The sequence below is a fragment of the Carcharodon carcharias genome, chromosome 8 (genome assembly GCF_017639515.1).
Source record: "Carcharodon carcharias isolate sCarCar2 chromosome 8, sCarCar2.pri, whole genome shotgun sequence".
NCBI classification, from domain to species: Eukaryota; Metazoa; Chordata; class Chondrichthyes; order Lamniformes; family Lamnidae; genus Carcharodon; species Carcharodon carcharias.
Window position 1 is genome coordinate 124,138,808 of NC_054474.1, and position 22,319 is coordinate 124,161,126.

At 45.1% G+C, this 22,319-nt stretch overlaps 1 protein-coding gene across 2 annotated transcripts in view; it reads right to left on the reverse strand.

Moving 5' to 3' along the window:
• Positions 1-15,446, reverse strand: part of bspry (B-box and SPRY domain containing) — a 39,945-nt gene extending 24,499 nt beyond the window's left edge. The window contains exon 1 of one of the 2 annotated variants that reach the window (XM_041193872.1): positions 14,954-15,446. In XM_041193872.1, the coding sequence (XP_041049806.1) occupies positions 14,954-15,268 (315 nt within the window). In that variant the 5' untranslated portion in view covers positions 15,269-15,446. Of the gene's footprint in view, positions 1-11,715; positions 11,816-14,953 lie in introns of those variants that run through there. The other variant, XM_041193873.1, reaches the window with a different exon arrangement.
• Positions 15,447-22,319: the final 6,873 nt, after the last annotated feature.

Consider the following 22,319-nt stretch of genomic DNA (forward strand, 5'->3'; position numbering starts at 1 on the left):
TGTACATCCTTATCACAACCTCTACTTGAAATGTGTTTAGAAAACAATGGAAGCAACTACAGAAATGACATAGTGGATTTTTCACATTTGGCAAGTACTTCTCAAACAATGAACCACTCGGAATACATGCTTTTACACAGCGATGTATTTCCATAATGACCAGCAACATATGTCATTCTGCATTTTTAGATAAACTCAGAGATGCAGCTATGGTGGGAGCAACAGAATTGGTGCCAATGCCTTAAGATAATAAAGGGTGGAAGGACGTAGGTCAGGCTGCAATACTTACCCATCCACTGTTGATTGGCCTGTCAGTATAAACTGCCTATGTTCATAGAAGGGGGCTTAGCCATGAGCAGGGGACCAGAGTCCGCAGGGAGCAAAATATATATTTTTTTAATTCATTTTTTACGGGATGTGGGTGTCGCTGGCTCAACCAGCATTTATTGCTCATCCCTAAATCCCCTTGAGGTGATGGTGAGCTGCCTTCTTGAACTATTGCAGTCCTTGTGGTGTAGGTACACCCACAGTGCTGTTAGGAGGGAATTCCAGGATTTTGATCCAGTGACAGTGAAGGAACGATGATATATTTCCAAGTCAGCATGGCGAGTGACTTGGAGGGGAACTTCCAAGTGGTGGTGGTGTTCCCATCTATCTGCTGTCCTTATCCTTCTAGGTGGTAGTGGTCGTGGGTTTTGAAGGTGCTGCCTAAGGAACCTTGGTGAGTTCCTGCAGTGCAGCTCGTAGATGGTATACACTGCTGCTAGTGTTTGTCAGTGGTGGAGAGACTGAATGTTTGTGAAAGGGGTGCCAATCAAGTGGGCTGCTTTGTCCTGGACGGTGTCAAGCTTCTTGAGTTTTGTTGAAGCTGCACTAATCCAGGCAAGTGGAGAGTATTCCATCACACTCCTGACTTATGCCTTGTAGATGATGGACAGGGTTTGGGGAGTCAGGAGGTGAGCTACCTGTCGCAGGATTCTTGCCTCAGATCTGCTCTTGTAGCCACAGTATTTATATGGCTAGTCCAGTTCAGTTTCTGGTCAATGGTAAGCCTCAGGATGTTGATTGGGAGATTCAGTGATGGTAGTGCCATTGAATGTCAAGGGTTGCTGGTTAGATTCTCTCTTGTTGGAGATGATCATTGCCTGGCACTTGTGTGGCATGAATGTTACTTGCCACTTGTCAGCCCAAGCCTAAATGTTGTCCAGGTCTTGTTGCATTTGGACACAGACTGCTTCAGTGTGAGGAGTTGCGAATGGTACTGCGCATTATGCAATCATCAGCGAACATCCCCATTTCTGACCTTATGACAGAAGGTAGGTCATTGATGAAGCAGCTGAAGGTGGTTGGGCCTAGGGCACTACCCTGATGTGCCTGAGGGGGACACTACTCCTGCAATGATGTTCTGGAACTGAGATGATTGACCTCCAACAACCACAACCATTTTCCTTTGTGCTAGGTATGACGCCAACCAGTGGAGAGTGGTCTCCCTGGTTCCCACTGACTCCAGTTTTGCTAGGGCTCCTTGATGCCACACTCGGTCAAATGCTGCCTTGATGTCAAGGTCAGTCACTCTCACCTCACCTCTGGAGTTCAGCTCTTTTGTCCATGTTTGAATGAGGTCAGTAGCTGAGTGGCCCTGGTGAAACCCAAACTGAGCTTCAATGAACAGGTTATTGCTCAGCAAATGCCATATGATAGTACTGTTGATGACTTCTTCCATCACTTTACTGATGATGCAGAGTAGACTGATGGGGCAGTAATTTGCTGGGTGATATTTGTCCTGCTTTTTGTGTACAGGACATACCGGGGCAATTTTCCACATAGCCGGGTAGATGCCAGTGTTGTTGCTATACTTGAACAGCTTGGCTGGTGGCGCGACAAGTTCTGGAGCACAAATCTTCAGTACTATTGCTGGAATATTGTCAGGGCCCATAGCCTTTGCACTATCCAGTGCTTTCAGCCATTTCTTGATATCACATGGAATGAATTGAATTGCCAGAAGACTGGCATCTGTGATGCTGGAGACTTCTGTAGTGAACCGAGATGGATCATCCACTCGGAACTTCTGGTGGAGATTGTTGCGAATGCTTCAGCCTTATCTTTTGCACGGATGTGCTGGGCACCCACATCATAGAGGATGGGGATATTTGTGGAGCCTTCTCCTCCAGTGAGTTGTTTAATTGTCCACCACCATTCACGACAGGATGTTGCAGGACTGCAAAACTTGGATCTGATCTGTTGGTTGTGGATTCGCTTAGCCCTGAGCCCTGTCCATCACTTGCTGCTTATGCTGTTTGGCATGCATGTAGGCCCGTGTTGTAGCTTCACCAGGTTGACATCTCATTTTTAGGTTTGCCTGGTGCTGCTCCTGGAATGCCCTGCTGCACTCTTGAACCAGGGTTGATCCCCTGACTTGATGGTAATGGCTGAGTGGGGGATATGCCGGGCCATGAGATTACAGATTGTGCTCGAGTACAATTCTGCTGCTGCTGACAGCCCATAGCACCTCATTGGCTGCCCAGTCTTGAGTTGCTAGATCTGTTCAAAATCTATCCCACACAACACGATAGAGGGTATTCTCAATGTGAAGACTGGAGTTCATCTCCACAGGACTATGCGGTGGTCACTCCTACCGATACTGTCATGGACAGATGCACCTGCAGCAGGCAAGTTGGTGAGGGCGAGATCCAGCATGTTCTTCCCTCGTTAGTTTCTTCAACATTTGCTGCAGACCCAGTCTAGCAGCTATGTCATTTAGGGATCGATCAGCTCGATCTGTGGAGCTGCGACCGAGCTATTCTTGGTGATGGATATTGAAGTCCCCCACCCAGGGTACATTCTGCACCCTCAATGTTTCCTCCAACTGGTGTTCAACATGCAGGAGGACTGATTCATCAGTTGAGGGGGGTGCAGTACGTGGTAATCAGCAGGAAGTTTCCTTGCCCATCTTTGACCTGATGTCATGAGACTTCATGGGGACCAGAACCAATGTTGACTCCTTCTGAACTGTATACCACTGTGCCACCACCTCTGCTGGGTCTGCCCTGCCGCTGGGACAGGACATATCCAGGGATGGTGATGGTGGGACATTGATCTGTAAGGTATGATTTTGTGAGTATGACTATGTCAGGCTGTTGCTTGAACAGTCTGTGAGACAGCTCTCCCACTGTTGGCACAAGCCCCGCTGATTGTTAGCAAGGAGAACTTTGCAGGGTTGTTGTTTACGGTGCCTAGGTCAATGCTGCGTGGTTCGTGCAATTCCATTCCTGTTTATTGACTTTGTAGCAGTTTGATACAACTGAGTGGCTTGCTCTAGATCTGGAGTCACCGTTGACTATTATTAAACTTTTAATTGAATTCAAATTCCACGATCTGCCATGGTGGGATTTGAAACCTGGTCCCCAGACCATTACCCTGGGTCTCTGGATTACCAACGCAGTGACAATACCACTACACCTTCTTCAGCTCCCCTCAAATAACTCAGCATAAGTCTATAAACAAGGGGAGGACATTGGGCAGGGTTTCAAAGAGGAGCAATAGGGAAACAGAAGCAAGTTGCGACACTGGAAAGGCAGGGCAAGAGACTGTGAGTGAAATAGCAAGAGTTAATGATTGAAGTTAAAGGACTTTTAATGGCAAGTGTAGTGAGGCACTTCATGTACTGTACTGAAAGAAACTCATCTCTTTTGCACTTTATGTAATGTCAAATATTAACTATTATGAAATGTACTTTTATAACTTTTTTTCAATAAAGTATATCTTTTGGAAAATAAATAAAAGAAATGGAAAAGATATTCCAGAGAGAGAGATATAATTAAAGAAATTAGCATAGAAAAGGAGGATCTAAGTGGTCTGGCAGGCTTAAAAGTTGATAAATCTCTAGGCCTGGATGAAATGTATCCCAGGCTGATGAATGAGGCAAGGGAGGAGATAGCAGGGGCGCTGGTAGTAATTTTCAATACCTCTCTGGCCGCAGGAGAGGTGCCAGAGGACTGGAGGACAGCCAATGTGGTACCATTATTCAAGAAGGGAGGAAGGGATAAACCAGGGAACTACAGGCCAGTCAGTCTAACCTCAGTGGTGGAGAAACTATTGGAAGCAATTCTGAGGGACAGAATTAATCTACACTTGAAGAGGCAGGGATTAATCAAGGACAGTCAGTATGGTTTTGTTAAGGGGAGGTCATGTCTGACCAATTTGATGGAATTTTTTGAAGAGGTGCGTAGATGCATTTGGTGTGGTCAACTTGGACTTCAGCAAGGCTTTTGATAAGGTCCCACGTAGGAGACTGATAATGAAGGTAAGAGCCCATGGGATCCAAGGCAATTTGGCAAATTGGATTCAGAATTGGCTGAGTGGCAGGAAGCAGAGGTGATGGTTGAGGGATGTTTTTCTGACTGGATGCCTGTGTCCAATGGGATTCCACAGGGATCGGTGTTGAGTCCTTTGCTGTTTGTAGTATATATAAACGATTTAGACTTAAATGTAGGAGGGTTGATCAGTAAATTCACAGATGACACAAAAATTGCTGGGGTGGTAAATAGTGAGGAGGATAGTCTTAGATCACAAGAGGATATAGACAGGCTGAGCAGATGGGCTGATCAGTGGCAAATGGAATTTAATCCGGATAAGTGTGAGGTGATGCACTTGGGCAGGACAAACAAGGCACGGGAATACACGATGAATGGTAGGACGTTGGGAGGTACCAAGGATCAGAGGGTCCTTGGTGTGCATGTCCACTGGTCCCTTAAGGTAGCGGGACAGGTAGATAAGATGGTTAAGAAGGCATATGGGATACTTGCCTTTATTAGCCAAGGCATAGAATATAAGAGCAGGGAGGTTATGCTGGAACTGTGTAAAACGCTGGTTAGGCCATAGCTAGAGTATTACGTGCAGTTCTGGAATCCGCATTATAGGAAGGATGTGATTGCACTAAAGAGAGTGCAGAGGAGATTTACCAGGATGTTGCCTGGGCTGGAGAGTTTTAGTTATGAGGAGAGATTGGATAGACTGGGGTTATTTTCCCTGGAGCAGAGGAGATAGAGGGGGGACATGATTGACGTTTATAAAATTATGAGGGGCATAGATAAGGTAGACAGGATAGAATTTTTCCCCTTGGTGGAGGGATCAATAACCAGGGGGCACAGATTTAAGGTAAGGGGCAGGAGGTTTAAAGGGAATGTGATGAAGGATTTTTTTCATCCAGAGGGTGGTGGGAATCTGGAACTCACTGCCTGAAAGGATGGTAGAGGCAGAAACCCTCATAACATTTGAGAAGTATTTGGATGTGCACTTGCAATGCTGTGGCATACAAGGCTATGGGCCTAGTGCTGGAAAACGGGATTAGAATAGTTAGGTACTTGTTTGACCGGCGCTGACTCGATGGGCCGAAGGGCCTTTTTATGTGCTGCAGACCTTTATGACTCCATGACTCTATGAGAGAGAGAGAAAAAGAGAGAGAAATTGAAAGGTAAGTAGTCCAAATAAAGAGAAGTTAAATATTTTATATATCCTTCCTACATTTTTGCTACATTCCTTAGTACATGGGCGTTTTGGATGCAGATAACTGGATGGACCATCCAGCATCGACCTGGGCACCGGAAATGACAAGTGCAATCTCAACCCTATAAACCCTGCAAAGTCCTCCTTACTAACATCTGGGGGCGAGTGCCAAAATTGGGAGAGCTGTCTTACAGACTAGTCAAGCAACAGCCTGATACAGTCATACTTACAGGATCATACCTTACAGATAATGTCCCAGACACCACCATCACCATCCCTGGGTATGCCCTGTCCCACTGGCAGGATAGGCCCAGCAGAGGTGGTGGCACAGTAGTATACAGTCGGGAGGCAGTTGCCCTGGGAGTCCTCAACGTCGACTCCAGACCCCATGAAGTCTCATGGCATCAAGTCAAACATGGTCAAGGCAAGCTCCTGCTAATTACCACGATCCGCCCTCCCTCAGCTGATGAATCAATACTCCTCTATGTTGAACACCACTTGGAGGAAGCACGGAGGGTGGCAAGGGCGCAGAATGGATTTCAATGTCCATCACCAAGAGTGGCTCGGTAGCACTACTACTAACCGAGTTTGCCAAGTCATAAAGGACATAGTTGCTAGACTGGGTCTGTGGTAGGTGGTGAGAGAACCAACAAGAGGGAAAAACATACTTCACAGAATCACAGCGTGCAGAAGAGGCCCTTCGGCCCATCGCGTCTGCACCGACATGTGAGAAACACCTGACCTACCTACCTAATCCCATTTACCAGCACTTGGCCCATACCCTTGACTGTTATGACGTGCCAAGTGCTCATCCAGGTACTTTTTCAAACCTGCCCAGGCAGTGCATTCCAGACCATCACCACCCTCTGCGTAAAAAAGTTTTTCCTCACATCCCCACTAAACCTCCTGCCCCTCACCTTGAACTTATGTCCCCTCGTGACTGACCCTTCAACTAAGGGGAACAGCTGCTCCCTATCCATCCTGTCCATGCCCCTCGTAATCTTGTACACCGCGATCAGGTTGCCCCTCAGTCTTCTCTGCTGCAATGAAAACAACCCAAGTCTATCCAACCTCTCTTTATAACTTAAATGTTTCATCCCAGGCAACATCCTGGTGAATCTCCTCTGCACCCCCTCCAGTGCAATCACATCCTTCCTATAATGTGGCAACCAGAACTGCACACAGTACAGCTGTGGCCTCACCAAGGTTCTTTACAACTCCAACATGATCTCCCTGCTTTTGTAATCTATGCCTCGATTGATAAAGGCAAGTGTCCCATATGCCTTTTTCACCACCCCACTAACATGCCCCTCCGTCTTCAGAGATCTATGGACACACACGCCAAGTTCCCTTTGTTCCTCAGAACTTCCGAGTGTAATGCTGTTCATTGAATACTGCCTTGTCAAATTACTCCTTCCAAAGTTTATCACCTCACACTTTTTATGGGTTAAATTCCATCTGCCACTTACCTGCCCATTTGATCATCCCATCTATATCTTCCTGTAGCCCAGGACACTAAACCTCATTGTTAACCACCCAGCCAATTTTTGAGTCATCCGCAAACTTACTAATCCTAACCCCACATAGTCATCTATGTCATTTATATAAATGACAAATAATAGGCACAGATCTCTGTGGTATGCCACTGGACACTGGCTTATAGTCACTAAAGCATCCTTCTGTCATCACTCTCTGTCTCCTACAACTAAGCCAATTTTGAATCCACCTTATCAAATTACCCTGTTTGCCATGTGCATTTGCCTTCTTTATAAGTCTCCCATGTGGGACCTTGTCAAAGGCTTTGCTGAAATCCATATAAACTACATCAACTGCACTACCCTCATCTACACATCTGGTCACCTCCTCAAAAAAATTCAATCAAATTTGCTAGGCATGACCTCTCTCTGACAAAGCCATGCTGACTATCCCTGATCAAACCTTGCCTCTCCAAGTGGAGATAGATTCTCTCCTTCAGAGTTTTCTCCAATAGTTTCCCTACCACTGACGTGAGACTCACTGGACTGTAGTTCCCTGGCTTATCTTTTTATTTATTTATTAACTGGATAGAGTGGATGTGGGGAAGATGTTTCCATTAGTAGGAGAGACTTGGACCCGAGGGCACAACCTCAGAGTAAAGGGAAGACCTTTTAGAACAGAGATGAGGAGAAACTTATTTATCCAGAGAGTGGTGAATCTAGGGAATTCATTGCCACAGAAGGCTGTGGAGGCCAGGTCATTGAGTGTATTTAAGACCGAGATAGATGGGTTCTTGATTGGTAAGGGGATCAAAGGTTATGGGGAGAAGGCAGGAGAATGGGGTTGATTGAATGACGGAGCAGACTCAATGGGCCGAATGGCCTAATTTCTGCTCCTATGTCTTATGGTCTTATGGTCTTTTCTCTTCTTAAATAGCAGAACCATATTAGCCATTCTCCAGTCCTCTGGCATCTCCCCCTGGCCAGAGAGGAATTAAACATTTGGGTCAGAGCCCCTGCAATCTCCTCCCTTGCCTCCATCAGTGCAAAAGACAAGGGTGAAACATTTGCTACAATCTTCAGCCAGAGGTGCCAAATGAATGATCCATCTCAGCCTCCTCCGGAGATCCCCAGCATTACATACGCCAGTCTTCAGCCATTTCAATTCACTCCACATGATATCAAGAAACAGCTGAAGGCACTGGATACTGCAAAGGCTATGGGCCCTGACAATATTCCGGCAATAGTACTGCAGGCTTCAGCTCCAGGACTTGCTGCGCCCCTAGCTAAGCTGTTCCAGTACAGCTATAACACTGGCATCTATCTGGCTATGTGGAAAATTGCCCAGGTATGTCCTGTACACAAAAGGCAGGACAAATCCAACCCCGCCAATTACCGCCCCATCTGTCTACTCTCGATCATCAGTAAAGTAATGGAAGGGGTCATCGACAGTACTATCAAGCAACACTTGCTTAGCAATAACCTGCTCACTGACGCCCAGTTTGGGTTCTGCCAGGGCCACTCAGCTCCTGACCTCATTATAGCCTTAATTCAGACATGGACAAAAGAGCTGAACTCCAGAGGTGAGGTGAGAGTGACTGCCCTTGACATCAAGGCAGCATTTGACTGAGTGTGGCATCAAGGAGCCCTAGCAAAACTGGAATCAATGAGAATCAGGGGGAACACTCTCCACTGGTTGCAGTCATACCTAGCACAAAGGAAGATGGTTGTGGTTGTTGGTGGTCAGTCATCTTGGCTCCAGGACATCACTGCAGGGGTTCCTCAGGGTAGTATCCTAGGCCCAACCACCTTCAGCTGCTGCATCAATGACTTTCCTTCTATCATAAGGTCAGCAGTGGGGCTGTTCGCTGATGCTTGCACAATGTTCAACACCATTCGTGACTTTTCAGATACTGAAGCAGTCCATGTCCAAATGCAGCAAGCCCTGGACAACATTTAGGCTCGGGCTGATAAGTGGCAAGTGACATTTGCGCCTCACAAATGTCAGACAATGATCATCTCCAAGGAGAGAAAATCTAACCATCACCCCTTGACATTCAAAGGGCATTACCATCACTGAATCCCCCACCATCAACATCCTGGGGGTTACCATTGACCAGAAATTGAACTGGACTAGCCATATAAATACTGTGGTGACAAGAGCAGGTCAGAGGCTAGGAATCATGCAACGAGCAACCCACCTCCTGACTCACCAAACCCTGTTCACCACCTACAAGGTACAAGTCAGGAGTGTGATGGAATACTTCCCACTTGCCTGGATGAATGCAGCTCCCACAACACTCAAGAAGCTTGACACCGTCCAGAACAAAGCAGCCTGCTTGATTGGAACCATGTCCACAAACATTCACTCTCTCCACCACCAAAGCACAGTAGCAGCAGTGTGTGCCATCTACAAGATGCACTGCAGGAATTTACCAAGGTTCCTTTGACTGTACCTTCCAAACCCACGACCACTACCATCTAGAAGGACAAGAACAGCAGATAGATGGGAACACCGCCACCTGTAAGTTCTCCTCCAAGTCACTCACATCCTGACTTGGAAATATATCACCGTTCCTTCACTGTCGCTGGGTCAAAATCCTGGAACTCCCTTCCTAACAGCACTGTGGGTGTACCTACACTATAGGGACTGCAGCGATTCAAGAAGGCAGCTCACCACCACCTTCTCAAGGGCAACTAGGGATGGGCAATAAATGCTGGCCCAGCCAGCGAAGCCCACATCCCGTGAATGAATTTTTAAAAAATCTTTACCGTTTAAGGGGGAAGATTTTGAGCTTCTGCAATAGTCCAAAATAAGAGATGGTTAATTGTTTAGTAGCTCTCCCTGCTTTTATTCCCATTAAAGTCAATACATGCTCATTGTCACCCAAACTATGCCAAGACTCAAAGTCAAGATCTATTCCAATGGAATTGCTAACATATAGTGATTACATTTCAAAGTGGTGCATTGTTTGAGAAGCAATTTGCCAATTGTGATAACCTACTACATAAAGTCTGACCTTGCTTCCATTGTTCTGAGTTCTTTGAGTCAAGGCATGTGATAAGAAAATGATTCTACATTGAAAATGTATTGTACGGAGAAAGCCTGATTAAAAGCAGGAACGCTGTTAGTCCCACGCTGTGAATAACGCTGTCTTATTCACATTGCATGTAAGTGGGAGACAAGAGGGAGAATAGTTTACTAAAGCAACTGTTTAACTAAATCAATCCGCAGTCAACCCCTGTTCAGCTATTGCCATAGTCTGACTCCAAACTAAATGGACGTACTGGAACACAATGAACTACCAAAGATCAACAAGTTAATGTGGTAATATTTCTCATCTGCATCACAGTTTGAACGTAAGTATACTTCACTAAGGAGAGCTGGCTCACGTGACTCCTGGCGTCTTCCAAACTTAAACTAACCTACTCACTATCGCACCAAATATTATGACCTTGGGAGCTAGTCAACTGGTCTTAAGTTAAAACTTTCATCTCCTGTGTACAGATATGGTTACTTTAACCTCTATAACCTTATCCTACACTAGACTTGAATAGCACTGCAGAGTTTATAGATTTGCCCTCGATTATTGAGAAGTGAGTGTACTTGTTCATTGTGCCTGTCTAACAGTAGCTACTGTTGAAGCACACATTCCACAAACTATTCAGGCATGCCAAGCAGTTCAGGACAGTCTCATGTTTGCTTCAGTGTCTCACCATGGGACTCAACATCCATCAGAGACTGCACTGTGCGGTCAATACCCGATTTTGTTTATGTCTGCAGTGCATAATGGGCCCAGATTTTGCTGGAGTGGGGAATTTCCTGGTGTGACCATTAGATTTTTTGCTGCACCCTTCAACTCAAGATTTTTCAGCCCTGTAACTCACCGGAGGTACAAGCTGATAATTTAGGGTTGCCAACTGTGATTAAATCTATTCCTGGAGGTTTCATCACATGACTTGCCCCTACTCTCCAGCCATTGGTCAGCCAACACATCCATCCTTGTAACGTACTGCCTTCCTACACCAATTGGAAAGCCAAAAGACTTATTACCCAATTGGTGATGCTTGATTGACAGCCAGACAGTCTTTACCTCCATTCCCCATTTTCAACATTTTTACATCTGATAAAGAGAAATATTGAAAGAAAATGACAAAAAACAATCCATTTTTTAAATGTCTAGATGATTTTTCTCCAGGGTTGCACACAGCAGTGTCCTGGAGATTAATCTTCAATTCCTGGAGACTCCAGGCCAATCCAGGATTGTTGGCAACCCCATTAATGAGGGAAACAGGGGATCGGGGACTTTAGTGAATGATGGGACTCACAGTCTATCTCCTTAGCTGATGAGATTTAAGGATTGAGAAAGAAATGGAGGAACAACAAAAATCCTCCCTCCCTAACAGCACTGTGCAGCGGGACTGCAGCAGTTCAAGGAGGGAGCTCACCACCAGCTTCTCAAAGGCAATTAGGGATGGGCAATAAATGTTGGTCTAGACAGCAATGCCCACATCCTGTGAAAGAAGTAGGAAATTAGGCGAATTAGAGTTCAGTTAGGTATAGAATGAGTAATAGGGAGGGCAAGAGAGAGAGGCAGAAAGGAAAATTAAGAAAAAATCAAATTTGGCATTTTAAAAATCTTTAAGAACAAAGATCTCTTTCTCTTGTACTCATATTGCTTTCCTACAAATGCTCCAAGCAATCTTAAGATGTTGCGGGCGAATTATTACCTACCATGACGAATTTACATCCTATTGAGGGCAATGGGCAATCAGCTCTGTTCATTCATTGGCCATGTGGTATTAGGACTGCATGAGAGGTGTCAGCCTGGATTTTGTGTTCGTGTCTCTGAAGTGGGACTTGAGCCCACGGTCTTCTGAGTAAGGGGAAAAAAGTCAGATTCAGCCAAACAAACTCCTGGCCAGACCGGATCTGCAGAACTGTGAGCAGTTCCGAGAACCAAAGCTTAGAGAAGGAACAGTATAAGCTCGCAAGAATGATACCTGGATTCCAAAGGTTCATTGTGAAGGGAGATTAGACAAACCAGGATTGTAATCCCCGGAATTTAGAGGATGAAGAGGTGCATGGGGGCACCACCACCTGCTAGTTCCCATTCAAGTCACATTCCATCCTGACTTGGAACTATATCACCGTTCCTTCACTATGGCTAGGTCAAGAACCCAGCAAGATCCCATAAGCAGCAATGACATAAATGGTCAGATAATCTGTTTTAGTGATGTGAATAAATAGTAGCCTGGATATGGTGAATCCTACTCCCCTCATTGGCTGGCGTTTAATACCCCTTGAAGGTACCAACAAGCCACTCAAATACAAACAATTGTGAATAGTTCCAGAGAAACACTGCCACCTCAATATAATTTGAAAATATTATTTATTTTCTTTTTTCTCTCTCTTTAGTGCAGGAACCGTTTCATTCAGGAATATATTAACCCCCACGTGTATTTCTGATAATGATGGGATAATTATCAACAACTCTGTGCCACGTCAGGCCATGGCCGGGATGATTTGAATGAGTATTTGTTTAGAAAAGAGCCAGTGACTCCCTCCCTGTTGTGTATCGCAAAATATTGGCATCATGCAGAGAGACCTGAGGCCAGACTGAAGAGAGGAGAAGAGGGCATTTGATTGGGTCACGAGGAGAGAGAGAAACACAAGGTCACTAAGTGGGGTCCTGAGGGTTACTGGTAAGACTCCCAAAGAGTCAGTTTGGATTGAAATTGTATGTTATAACGTGGGCCCCTTACTGGATATGGGAAGTGGTGGGTCAGGCATATGGCCAATACCCTTCAGCTGCTTGTGCAGATAGGGAAACTAATCATCCTAGTGAGACATAAACTCTCTCTGAGACATTGGCAGCAGTTTGTACAAATGCTGCAAAGAGCAATCAATTCCTGCCCATGCAAAGCTCTACATGGTTGGAATATCAATCACTCAGATTGATGAGCAATACAATCTATTTAGATGATTCAAGTTTCAAAGTAGGAACACAGCAGCACTGCTGGCTCAGTGACTTTATCTCAGTCGCTACCTCAGACATTCAGGCCATGTCTGTTCCTTCAAGGCCACAACAGAATTCCCCTCCCTAAACTGTAACTGGGCTCAGTGCCCCTGTAAAAAGGGAGCAGAAATTGGGCAGGGTCTCGCCAGTCATAGCTATTGGATAACCTCTGCTGGAAGTGCTCCTGGGTGGTTATCAGATTATCAGATCAGGTACGACTGCAATCTCTCCACAGTAAAACTGTCCACAACCCTCTGTCCAGGTTCACATTGGAGTGAGAGACCGGAGATATGAGAAATCATATCACAACAAAGACCCAATCGTATCCTAGTGAGGAATTCACTGCATCCATCAAAAATAGGAGGAAAAGCAGAAAAACAACGAGGGGGTGGGGAGGTGTGGAATGAACAAATCGGCACATGCCGATTGGATTTCCTGTCACTGATACCCCTCTCAGCTCTCACTTACCTTGATGCCCCTGTATCTGATGCCCCTATGTTTGATAGATGAGAGGACTCCCTATACAATGAGCCCCCTTTCTGAAGCCCCAGGTACCATTACTTGAGAAACTGCAGAAAGGAATTTACAAGGATGATATCAGAACCAAGAAGTTACAAATATCATGGCACTCTCCTCCAGAAAACAGATGAAAAAGAAGACTTGCATATAGATAGCACTTTTCGCATCCACCAAATATCTCAAGGCGCTTTACAGCCAATGAAGTAATTTTTGAAGTGTAGTCACTGTTATAATGTAGGAAATGAGACAGCCAATTTGCACACAACAAACTCCTACAAACAGCAATGTGATAAATGACCAGATAATCCGTTATGTGATGTTGATTGAGGGATAAATATTGGCCAGGGTACAGGGATGACTTTCCTGCCCTTCTTCAAAATGGTGCTATGGGATCTTTTGCATCCATCGAAGCAGGCAGATGGCAGCTCTGACAGTGCAGCGCTCTGTCAGTACTGCACTAGAGTGTCAGCCTTGATTATTTTGCTCAAATCCTGAAGCAGGACTTGAACTTGGGACTCTGTGGCTCAGTGTTGAAAGTGCTACCAACTACCAACTGAGAACTGAGCCATAGTTAGCATTGAGAACTGGGAGGGGTGGATGTAGGCAGAGGTGGCCTGACAGAGGTCTTTAAGATTATGAAAGGTTTTGATTTGATGGTAGATGTTTCTTGTGAGGGGAAACCGGAGCTAGGGATCATAAATGTAAGCTAGTCACTAATAAGTCATATGGAATGTTGACAATGGCACAGCCCCATTGAGCCGAATGGCCTGTTTCTGTGCTGTTACTGCCATTCTTCATTCTTTGCTGAAAGCTCTCCCCACTCCTGTGCAGGAGACGGTAACATCAATCATTGGGGTGGGGACTGCCTGATCAAGGTGCCACACCCAGAGTCAGGTTCCAGAGCAACCAAATCCCATAACAGCCCTGATCAATGTGAGACTCCCTGTTTCTTACTGAGGGTCTTGTATATTAAATACTTTTTCGCCAGAGCACAGTCTCATCCCAGTACGGATGCCTCAAGCTGCTCCCTGAATAGGGTGAGCTTCGTCTTGGGCTCCCTATACTTTGAAACCTCTGTCTGATGCCCTGGGTACTATTACCCTGATGCCCCCCTTAGCTCTCACTTACCCTGATGCCCCTGTATCTGATACCCCTATGTCTGATAGAAGAGAGAACTCTATATCTTGAGCCTCCTGTCTGATGCCCTGGGTACTGTTACCCTGATGCCCCCATGCCCTCAATTACACTGATGCCCCCCCCCCCCCCCCCCCCCACTGAACTCTCATTTACCCTGATGTCCCTGTATATGATGCCTCCATGATAGTTGGGAGGGCTCCCTTTACCTCGAGCCCCCCATCAGATGTCCTGGATACCAATATCCTCATGCCCCCATGCGCATTTACCCTGATGCCCCCTCACCCGGTTCTCACTCACCCTCATGCGCTCCGCCGCCTCCCCGATGCTGGTACCCAGGTGGCTGCTGCAGGGTCCCGGGATGGCACAGTGGGCACACACCGCCCTGCCCTCGGTGAAGCAGAACCAGCCCTCCTGGCTGGGGTGAATGGGGCAGTCGCCGCATTCCGGAGCCCGGGGGGCGGGGAGCTGTCCGCAGTCCGCCCGCCGACAGGTGCAGAGTCGCCGCCTCGCCTCCTCCATGTCTCCGGAACCTGAGCAGCCCGGGCAGGCTGCGGCTCCCGGGACTCGGGCAGGCTGTCCCGGCTCACGGTCCCCGCTCTCCGCCTGGGACATGGTCAGAGAGGAGCGGCCGGTTACAGGTGAATGCGGAAATACAGGATCGACACAAAGGTCACCGGGGAAAGCAGAGGAGCTGCAACTCGCAATGCAGGAAATACAGGAGGGGCAGAGGCAGCTGCCGGGAGCAGTAGCCAAACTCTAATAAAGATTCGATTTAAAAACATCAACCATTTCATGGATAATACTTGCAAACTCCAAGGCTCGGAGGGAAACAAATAATGAAAGTTGTGTTGCACAAACCCTTGAAACAAGGAACTGTTTGTCAACTTTAGGTTGGTTGAGCAGGGAGGCGAGATAGCCAGCCGCCCTTCGAATGTGAGCATCTGATGGACAAACGATGTGTTGAGACAATGAAAGAACTGCACTTCTATCGGGCCTTTTAGAAGCTCAGCTTGTCCCAAAACACTTCACCATGTCAGGTTTGTACGTCATTGCCTGTTGTTTGCAAACAAAACAACCAGGGTATCTCAAAACATCCGGCCATATATAGACACTGCTTCTCTAATGTCATTGCAACAGCCACATTTGTATCCAAAAAATCAATAAATGTTTTGTATGTGGAACATTTTTCAAGTCTCTGTAAGGCCTGGGACAGGGTCTAAGACGCGGACAGAAGCTGAGACATGGCCAGCGTGTGGTGGTCGGGTCCAATAACGAAGAGCCTCACACATTGGCAGTTCATTGCTGCAAATTGCGTGTTATTTTTTTTCCAAAATTATATTTTATTCATAAAATTTGCAAAAGTACATTACATAGCAGCTCAAATTTCACATTATATACATAGTCCTGGTTCTTGGAATCTGCCAGTCTGTAATGCTCTGCTGCGTATAGCTCTTTACACCAGAAAGTTTTGGGTAGACCAATATGCGACCTTCATGGTCCTCCAGCAGTGGTTGATGTTTGTCTCAGTGTACATCCCTGGGAACAGCTCGTGGAGAACAGAGGCTCTGAGTTACAGAGCTGCTTGGATGAACCTCAACAAAGACCACTGCATCTTTCCAGGCCTGCTTTGTTGGTGGGAGTGAGACTCTAAGTGTGCAGGAAGGATCTGACAGGGAGGGCCCTTCTAATTATCAGTCAAGCTATGCTTTGGTGTTTGTTTGAAAGTTCTGGCGATGAGGCATTCTGTCAAATGACTTTGACAGTCTGATCAGAAAACCATCCGACAGGACCTACCAGTCTGCATTTCCCGCAAGACTCAAGTGCAGACCACTGTCTGATGGACTTCTGCCAAAGATGTTTCATTGCACAAACTTTTCCACAATGGGCAGGTGCTATGGAACGGTCCAACTGAATGGAACATTCCACGGGAATGTGGCCAGACCCATCCTTTGCAATACTAGGAACAGGTAGGACCTCAGCACAAAGTGATACTTGGCATTTGCAGACAGAGGGTGTATGCACAGCTCGATGCAACTGCATACAAAGATGGTCATCAGGATGAGGATGACTCTGAGATCTCTCTTCCACTTTATCTAAAGATATCTTAACATTGTGTCCCTGTGGACAGGGTCCATTTTCAATATCCAGGTAAGGCAGAAGATGGCTTGGTGACCACCTCAGCGCAGGAGTGGGGTATGGACCAGACCTACGCAATAAGCACCTTAGACCTGATGACCAAGTTCTTCCCTGTAACGGAGAAGGAACTGTCCTCAAATTCCTGATATGTTCTCCCAAGAAGCAAGATTCTCTAGTGGGAGTGAACACTCCAAGATGAGTGTTGTATCACCCAGGCAACTTCTAATTAAGGGATCTCGCAATTGGTTTCAGATCAGCATTGCTAGCAGCTTGGGAGTGGCTCTGCTGCCTGAAATCTAACCCACAGATAATGCTTGTTGAGACAAAACCAGATTGAAGCAGAAATCTTTGAAGGAATAATTTGTTTCACCCATTTCTTTCAAGATTATCCCTGCTGTCTTTCTTTGCCCTGAAAACTCAGTAAATCTGTCATTTTAATTTTATCTTCATGTGAAAAAACAATCAGGTTTTATCTGTTTTATTTTGCTTGCTATCAATAATTAATCCATGCTTTAGAATTGCAAAAGAATAATTTAGTCACATTATGTGATTACACCTTCTCATAGCAAAATCAGAGGAAATGCGTTTCAATTCATTGAATCATAAAAGGCAATTATATTTACCACATCAGCACTGGTCTTGTCTTTTTAACCAGAGATCTTCTCCAATCCCATTTCCCCGCTCTTTCTCCAGACCCTTTAAAGTTTATATTCAAATAAAAGTTGTGTTTTTGTTACTTTCACTTAAGTCCGTCCAAGCAGATGGTCATGGCTGGAGGTCTTCATACAGCAGTTGGCACAGCAATCCCACTGCCTATCTGAATAGAAAGAACTTGCATTTCCATAGCACCTTTTATGACATCAAGATGTTTCAAAGTGCTTTTGAAGTCTTATGTTTAATTCCCCACCCACTCTTACTCTGAATGTAGTATAAGGGTCTGGTTAATGAGGGACTGAGTATAGTGCCACCTACACAGTGATGTAAGAGACCACATGACCCACACCCAGGGTCAGTTGAGTGTTGGTCAGAACCCTGTGTACCAGCAAGCATGGGGACAGCTCCTGGCTTTTACACTTTACTGTGTATTTGTAAACAGTTCTAAGAGTCAATAAAGACGTACAGTTAATCTATGTATAACGACAAAGACTTCTTTAGACCTGCAGAACGGTAACCAACAACCTACAGCATGGCTGCAACTTATGGAAAAACCCTGCTAAAATGAAGAGCAAACCGAAATGCTGGAAGACTGAGGAAAGCATTCTGACCTGAAAGGAAAGCTCTAGAAGCAGAGGCACAGAGGAAAAATTGACAGGAAAGAGCAATATTTAAAAGCTTGGAAGCTGAAAGCAGGAATTTAAAATTCCTTATTGCAGCAGAAGTCTCCTTTGGAGGTCCAGTTTCAGAGCACAGAGTCAGCAGAACTTTCACGGGTGAGCTGAATCTTTTTAAGTTCTAGGTTGTAGCAAGTTCTGAGAAATTTTTGAAGTAATTCAGAGTCAGAAGTGCAGTTTGAGAGAGACCTGTTGCTAAAACCCAATCCCCGATTCAGAGCCTGAACACGTGGTGTCTCAGTTCGTCAGAAACAAAATAAAAAAGAGAAAGAGTTAATTAAACATTTCAGGAACATTGCGACTGTTCAGCTCAGTAAAAGACAAGCAGAAGCTAGAATTCGAGGGACTCATGAGTCAAAAAGTAAAACGCTGAACAAGAGAAGACTGCAGGCAGCCATTGTTAAAAAAGTTTTTTTCAAGCTGGGCACCACCGCCATTGTTGAGGGGCCTGCCAAAAACAGAAAGCACTGGAAATCCATTTGTCTCCAGGTGAACGGCAACACCATCTTGAAATTTAGACAGCTCTTAAAGCAGAACGAACACTTCGAATTTTAAACAAGAATCAGAACTCCACACTTCCAAGTCAATTCAGTCCAGTCCAAGGCCCAGATCAATCACAAAATTGGGGACTTTGAAGGAAAAGATTCATAAGATACAGCATCGCTTCAGTTTTAAATAAAAAGTTAGAAGAAGAGTGGGTGAACATGCTGCTTTACTTATTAGGCCAGATTGTGGATGACATAGATTGGGAATTAATGAATCATCCACAAATTTGAAGAAGTACTAAAATCATTCAACATTTATTTTAACCTAAGAAGCAATAAATACTCAAAGGAGCTAAATTCAATAAGAGAGTCCAAGAGCCAGGAGAACCTGTTGATTCATTTATCAATGATATATACAGGATGGCAGAAGGTTGCAAATGTGAAGATTTAAAATCAGAATTCATCAGTGACAGAATAAGTGTAGGAGTAGCAGACGACGCACTCTCTGATCTCCTGCAAGTAAAGGAAGATCTAACACTGGAAAAGGCAATCCAGATAGTTAGACAGTCGTAAATCCATGAGCAGCACAGGACTGTTTTAAGGGGAGAGAATTAATCATAGTGCAGAGGCCAACCCACAGTTCATCTAGTTAAGCAACAAAGACACAGACACTCCAGGCCACGGAAAGCAATACCCAAACCAGCCAGCAGAGCAACCATGCCAACACTGTGTAGCAAAGCACCCCCACAGGTGAGATCAATGTCCTGTAATTTCAGTCCAATGCTTTCAGTGCACCAGAATGGCAAAAACAGCTGAGATCCACAGTGTTTGCACTGAAGCTGGAATGTTTGCTATCAGAGCACATCGAAAAATTGCTACTGAGAAAGATTTCTTGGAAGCTGTAAATAAAGTTATCAAGTCCTATGCCAAGTTCAGTGCTACTCCAAGATACATGACCTTCAATTAATTCAGCCATAGTTTCTTTCTCTGTATGACTGTAATATTTGCATTCTGTAACTATGCTTTTGACTAGCTGTAATAAGTTTAATGAAGATTGTTGTTCCAGTACAAATAAAAACTTAAATTTAAAAAAAGGATGGCAAAAACTCTGAAATGCATTGAAGGCCCAAAAGATCATCCATGAGATTGAGACAGCAAGCCCAAAGACACACAGCCATGCTTCTTGGATTAGGTCAAAGATCTTAGTTTCTCATTTTGGAATGCAGATACTTCAGTCAATGGCCATTTAATAAACTTTAAATTAGACACAGAAGCCAGTGTTATAGTCCTGTTGGACAAAGAACCATGGCTGGTGACACAGCAGCTGACGCCACGCATGACACCCCTACCTGGGGCAGGAGGCTGAAAGCGCCTGATGAAAGGCACCCTATAAGCAACAATGAGATACAAGAATAAAACAATCCATGAGACCGTCTTTGTGATCTACAACCTCGACTGTTCATTACTAAGCCGCAAAGCCTGTGTTGAACTTAACCTCTTATAGAGAATTGACGAGGCCAACCAGCAAGGACCTGGCTCCAAGTACAAAATGTGAGTTCCCAAAACTCTTCACAAGACTGGGGTGAATGAAAAACACATTCAAGATCTGAGAGAGAATGCTAAACATGTGTGCCTATTCACAACACGTAAGATCCCACACCCACTCAAGAAGCAGGTGCAGCAGCAGCTGGACAAGATGACAAACATGAGAGTCATCTCTTCAGTCACACCGCAAACAGCATGGTGCTCCGAGATGGTCAGGCCAAAAACCGAATGGGTCCATCCATATCTGCATCGACCTGACGCAGCTCAGTAAAGCTGTAGCCAAATGTCCTCAGTGGACGGAAGCCTGACTAAACTCTCGAAGAGCATGGTATTTTCAAAACTGGAAGCAAAGAGCAGTTTTTGGCAACTCCCTCTGACAAGGAGTCCAAGCTGTTAACAATATGCATTAGCCCCTTCTGCAGATTCAACCTGTTATTTGGAATCACGTTGGCACCAGTGGTGTAGTGTTGCTGGAGCGCTTGTAAAGAACACTTCTCCAACTCATTGCAAACAGCCAAACTTGTTGGACATTCCAGTGAGTCTATCAGCAGCAATGCAAAGAGGAACCACCTGTGATTGGATGAACAGCAAAGAGTGGGAAAGTAAGTTTTGAAGGTAAGTTCAAGGGCCCGAAACACGAGGCAGCCCAAGCAGCGGGGCCCAGGCGGGGGGTGGCCCAAGCGGCGGGGCCCCCCGGCATCTGAGTAATTGAGTGACTGAAGACTGTGAGAGAGGGAGAGTGTAAGGGGGTGGGGGGAGTGGAAGTGTGAAGGGGTGGGGGAGAGAGAGTGTGAAGGGGTGAAGTAGAGTGTGTGAGGGGGTGATGGGAAGAGAGAGTTGGGGGGAAGAGAGAGTGTTTCACATTAATTCCTTGGATGAAGGCCTAAGGATGTGAAAGACAGTATAGTGTTTGTATTGTCTGCTGGCAGATTTTCATGGAATTTACAGCACAGGAACAGGCCATTTGGCCACCCCATCCATGTTGGTGTTTATGTTCCACATTAGCCTCCCCCAAGCCTTCTTGATCACACTGTCAGGGTAACCTTCAGCTTCTTACTTCCTCATGTATTTATCAACTTCCTTGAATGTATCCATACTGGAATTATAGAATGGTTACAGCAAAGAAAGAGGCCATTCAGCGCATTGTCTTTGTGTCAGTTCTCTGCAACAGCAACTCAAGTATTCCCACTCCTCAACCTTTTCCCTGCAGTCCTTTAAAATCTTTTCTCTTCAGATAATTATCTAGTTCCCTTTTTAAAACCACTATTGAATCTGTCTCCACCATATGCTCAGGCAGTACATTCCAGATCCAAACTATTTGTTGCATAAAGAGGTTTTTACTCAAGTTGCCTCTGGTTCTTTTGTTAATCACTTTTGGGTTTTCGATTTTTTGCCAATGGGAACAGTTTCTTCCCATTTACTCTATCAAGACCCTTCATGATTTTGGACACATCTAACAAATCTCTTCTCAACCCTTTCTTCTCCAAGGAGAATAGCCCCAGCTTCGCCAATCCATCCACATAATTGAAGTCTCTCATCCTCGGAACCATTCTTGTAAGTCTTTTCTGCAGCCTTTCTAAAACCTTCACATTCTTCTTGTTGAGGCTGAACCAGTGTTTTATGAAGGTTCATAACTTACTTGCTTTTGTACTGTGTGCTCCTTTTTATAAAATCCAGGATTCAGTATAATTTATTAACTGCTTTCTCAACCTGCCCTGCCACCTTCAATGATTTATGCACATATACACGCAGGTCCCTCTGCTCCTGCATTTCCCTTAGAATTGTGCCCTTTATTTTATGTCACCTCTCCTTGTTCTTCCTACCAAAATGTATCAGTTCACACTTCTCTACAATAAATTTCATCTGCCACGTGTCTGCCCATTCCACCGGCCTGTCTATATCCTCTTGAATTCTATCACTATCCTCCTCACGGTTCACAATACTTCCAAGTCTTGCATCATCTTCAAAATTTGATATTGTGCCCTGTACAACAAGGTCTAGGTTATAAATATAAATCAAGAAAAGCAGTATCCCCTCTATATACCATTTCCCCAGTCAGAAGTAAGTAAAGTTCTCTGTAATTAATGCCTTTTAATAGGTTTGAATTAAATAATTAAACTGTTGCATAATGAAATTCTAGCTATGTTACAGACTAATGCTTCAAAA